This window comes from Phoenix dactylifera, unplaced genomic scaffold, assembly GCF_009389715.1.
Source record: "Phoenix dactylifera cultivar Barhee BC4 unplaced genomic scaffold, palm_55x_up_171113_PBpolish2nd_filt_p 000381F, whole genome shotgun sequence".
NCBI lineage: Eukaryota > Viridiplantae > Streptophyta > Magnoliopsida > Arecales > Arecaceae > Phoenix > Phoenix dactylifera.
In genome coordinates, this window is record NW_024067828.1 from 287878 (window position 1) to 292417 (window position 4540).

The following is a 4540-nucleotide window of genomic DNA, read 5'->3' on the forward strand; positions in this document are numbered from 1 at the left end:
TAAGAGTTGTACTTATGGGGTCCAATCAACTCTAAAAAGAGAAAATTTAGGTAGAGAGATAGAAGAAAGGAGAGAGAAAGAAGAGAGAGAGAAAAGAAACAAAGAAAGAGAGAGAAGAGAAAGACTCTCTTCTTCTCCTAAATAGGGGAGAGTCCATCTCTCCCTTTTCTCTTCGGTCAGAGGGGGTGGCAGCCCATGGTGGCTTAGCCCCGAGCGATGATGGCTACGATGGCTCTCAACCATAGTCATTGCCAGCAATGATGGCTGGCGGCAGCGAATCCCAGAAGAAAAAGGGGCCAAAATAAGGCACCATGTTTCGAATGGTTTTTCAGCAATTCACCAACCCAAATATCAACTAAAATAGCAAGAGAGAGAGAAAGGAAGAAGAAGACCTACCTTGGTCTAGTGAGGTGGTCCGACGGCTCCTTTCAGCGACAAATCGAGGAAGAAGACCGGAGGAGGAGTTTGGGATTGGTGGCTCGATCTTGGGTGAACTCGAAAAAGGAAGAAGGGAGTCTTTAAATAGGCAATCCTGATCTTATCCGGCCGGTCTTTGGATGGCGATGGTACTACAAACACCATCGCGATCGAGGAGGAAGAAAACTCCTAGCCACAGTATTCCTCTCGATCCATCCACACGTGCGTCGCATGTGAAGCCCAATGCCAAAAATATGGTTGGGCTGGTCAAGTGGACAGGGCCGGTCCACTGGTTCAACATGTCATACTTATCCTTAAATGTGTATGTTATAATAACTGGAAAAGCAATCGACAATTTGGCAAAAATATGACAGAAGAAAGTGGGCCCTCTAGAAATGAGCTAAATAGTTTAGATGACTCCCCAAAAAAATGATTGCATATGATTAGAGTAGAACTGCTCTATCATGCCTACAATTTTTAATTCCTATACTAGAAAACAGACGTAATTTTGAGATATAATCATTAATTTGGGGTATAGACTATGCATTCTGGATAAACACACAAATAAGCAATCATGTACCCAAAAAAAATACACATTAAATAGGATATCTAGCACAAGCAGTGCAAATGATTTTTCTGATAGAGATTAAAGTAGAGGTAGAAATGCATGGGCCCCACCCTTACTAGTTCATTATGTGCTAAGAGAAGAACAAATGCAAACAGAAGAACAAAGCAATAGCTTTACGAAAACAAATATTTGCAGCTAAGTTTTCACAGAAGGATTTTACTTAGTGAGAACCAACTCTTCGGAAAAATAAGTTCATGTCACAGACAACAGGCTCAAAATCGATGCAGGATAATGAAAATCTTGTACTATCTTTCACATTGATAAACCTCAAAATAATAAATGATATACTAATACTCTTAACCTACCTATCTTGCACATCTTGAAGTGAGAGTCTTGAACGCTACCATTTATCCCTTCTCAAGCAAAGATGATACGCTACCCCTGGCTCAAAATAATCACTTTCTGCTTTTGCATAAAAGCTGCCTAGAAAAATATGCTTGTCGCACTCAAAGGAAATCTCCATCACTTATTGGTACACATAAATTGACTTTATTTTTTCCTCTTATTTTCTCATCCAATGTCACATCGTCTGATGTTTTTGACCATCCATGCTTATCTCACTGACAATTAGTTTACCAGTGCATCAGAAAAAATCAAAATGATAGAGCGCTAAAGAAGATCATCAACGAATCTGACTATCAGAAAAGGAAATCAAATAACCAAATAAAAGAAGGATTTGGCATTTTAGTTACATTATATGTTTGAAAAATGAATCTCGAGCACTTGCAATATATTTTGACAATACTTTTTCATCTATTATCTGTTAGTAAGAGCGCTACCATATTTTTCTTATCTTATATTTTTTTTGTAATTTTTAATTAGTCACAATAAAAAAATATTAGAATAAATAGTCTTCTAGATGCAACAACAGCTTATCATATGAAATTCACATAAAACATCAAAAAAAAAAGTCTGTTATCTTATTTTTCCATGAGATAATTAAAAGGAGTGCTTGTGACCAACCCAATTTTGAAAGTGATTTCAAAACATGAAAATTTTGTACCATTTGTTCTGCGCTAAGCCTAAGCTAAAAATGTTCATTGGACCATTTATGTATAATTTTATTAAATCAATAGAAGAGCAATCTGATACATGGAAATTGTTTTTTGATCAAATTCATGAACTGAACTTTCTTCCATGTCTATATTACCTCAATTTTAAGCTAATTAAAAAGGAGTAATTTCAGAATGACTCTAAAAGCAAGATCTGCCGAAGAATTTGTCTGCAAATGACCAGCAGGGAAAAGACCATGAGCCACAAGCCAGCCGAGATACGACTTTTGAAATACAAAAACAACTAAATTACTTGATAACTAGAGATCCTATCCAAATCGGCTACTTCCAAATGAATTCTCAACTAAGACCTAGGCGTTCAGATTGAAGTTTTCAGCTGCCGGCCAATTCCCACTGATTTAAGAAAGCCCGTTGAAATGGATAAATAGGTCGTGTACACTTAATCAAGTTGGTAGGTACTTAGACATTAATTTATTTATTTTTTCTTTATTTAAATATCTGGGCAAAATCCCCTCTCAAAAGAAAATTAGGGACAGCCCCAGAGAGCGCTTTATTCAACTTATTAGAATGAAGAAATTGTGTGCGTGTATATGACATTTTATTCCTTTCCCATTCTATTTAAGCTGAAGCAACCAAAAAAGAGAGAAGTGGCGCGAGTCTGTATCTAGGGTTTTTGGATCTGGGCCTCTTCAGAAATCCTGAGCTTCCTAGCAAGCGATTACGGTACTTCTTTCTCTGGATTCTCTCTGTTCTCCTTTCTCAAAAGCGCCGAACTTTCATTTGACTGTGTATTCTTCCCTCCGAATAATTGAAATTAGGATTTTTTTCTTGAACTAGATTTCTTGCAAGAAGTAAGGAAACGTCTTGATTTTCTGAATTTTCATCTTTGGCATACGATATTTTCTGTTGGGAGGAGAATTCCGCTTGGCAACTGCAACCTTTGGGGTTTATATTGGATCCTGCATCCGGTCTTCTTTTGTGGCATATTTCCAAAACCCCAAACCAAGAACTAGTTCTCTAAATTTGCAAGATCTGTGGCTAGATTATGAAATCTGAGGAGAGACCCGAACAGAAATTTTTCCGAGCTTCTGATTATAATCGAAATCCTTCTTGAAGCTCAGAACTTTGATAAATTCCCGGCGGTCAAGGTCCGTGTGGTTTGTTTCATCTCATGGCAAATCCATGGAAAGCAGAGATCTGTGACTGGATTATTAAATCTGAGGAGTGATTCGAAACCGAAAGGTCAAAGTTTTCAGAGCTTCTGATCATAATCCTAATCCCTTTCGAAGCATAGAACTTTGATGAATTCACAGCGGTCGAGGTCCCTGAGACTTGTTTCATCTCATTGCAAATCCATGGGAGTAGAGATAGTAGAGCAGTCATCAACAGATTCTTCTATGGACAACACAGTGTACTGCTGCATCGCGAAAGGAAACAGAATTCTCTACTCTTACAACACCAAAGACCGTGAGCTTGAGGCCCTGGCGGCCCTCTGCCTTGCGAATGCCCCACCCTTCCACAGGTGGTACTTCCACACTGTTGGGACAAGAACTTTTGGTTACTTGATGGAAGGTGGATGCACCTATTTCGCCATTGTGGAACCTAGCTTGGGGAATCTGGAGATCCTTCGGTTCCTAAAGCACATCAGGGATGGGTTCAAGAAGGTCTCAATGAATGGTTTCCATGATGAAGTGGTGCCCATCATCCGGCAGTTGATCAACTCATTGGAAAGAATGCCTCGACCAACAACAATTTCTGTTGATGAGAGCTTGGAGGGGAATGTGTCAAGTGATAGTTCCATATCTGGAAGGACCCCTTTACTTGGAAACAGCAAGCATGATAAGAGGAAGATGAAGGACAAAGTAGTTGAGAATCATGAAGTTTGTGAAGACCGTATAGACAGAGGAGTGAAGATCAACATGCCACCAGAGCCAGTAGGCAGTATGCCGTTGCAAAAGAGCTCAAGTTTGAGGAGGACTCAGGCACCGCAAGTTGGACAGAGGTTGTGGTGGCGACATGTGAAATTAGTTGTTGCTGCTGACATTATCCTTTGCTTGGTTTTGTTTGGTGTTTGGTTGGCTGTCTGCAAGGGTTTCAAGTGTATTTCGGATGGATAGCTAAATGGGTTAGATTTGGAGAACAAGGATAGTGCGGGAATTGGAAGCATGAAACACTTCATTGGATGTTATTTTGAAACGTTTATTTGTTTAGAAATGAAAGATGGATGCAACAAAACTACCACACGGTTGATATTTCTTGTTGCAACTTTTAGGAAGAATGGATTAGGAGATTTACTTGGCAGTTGTCAAGATTATTGAGATATGGTGTATTTGTATGTATTCATTTGCATTTTTTTTTCACTTCAGTGTTACTACTGCAACAATGGCTGCTTATATGTACTTCATGCTCTTGTTTTGTGTGGTTCTTGAGCAAACAGATAAAGCACGATATAAAATGATATTTTCAGTTTCCTTTTTGACTT

General features: G+C 38.8%; 1 protein-coding gene across 2 annotated transcripts; it reads left to right on the forward strand.

Moving 5' to 3' along the window:
* Positions 1-2435: 2435 nt before the first annotated feature.
* On the forward strand, positions 2436-4540 carry LOC103717261 (phytolongin Phyl1.1-like). Of its 2 annotated transcripts, XM_026808501.2 has the most exons (3): positions 2436-2509; positions 2682-2781; positions 2896-4540. In XM_026808501.2, exon 3 carries the CDS (start codon positions 3360-3362, stop codon positions 4173-4175), a length of 816 nt encoding a protein of 271 aa, XP_026664302.1. In that variant the 5' UTR covers positions 2436-2509; positions 2682-2781; positions 2896-3359; the 3' UTR covers positions 4176-4540. The 2 variants fall into 2 exon arrangements, with proteins under 2 accessions (XP_026664302.1, XP_026664301.1); XM_026808500.2 differs by having other exon boundaries at positions 2682-4540.

Excerpts from the sequence above, each read along its gene's own strand:
- LOC103717261 (XM_026808500.2), top strand. The coding sequence starts at position 3,360 with ATGAATTCACAGCGGTCGAGGTCCCTGAGACTTGTTTCATCTCATTGC.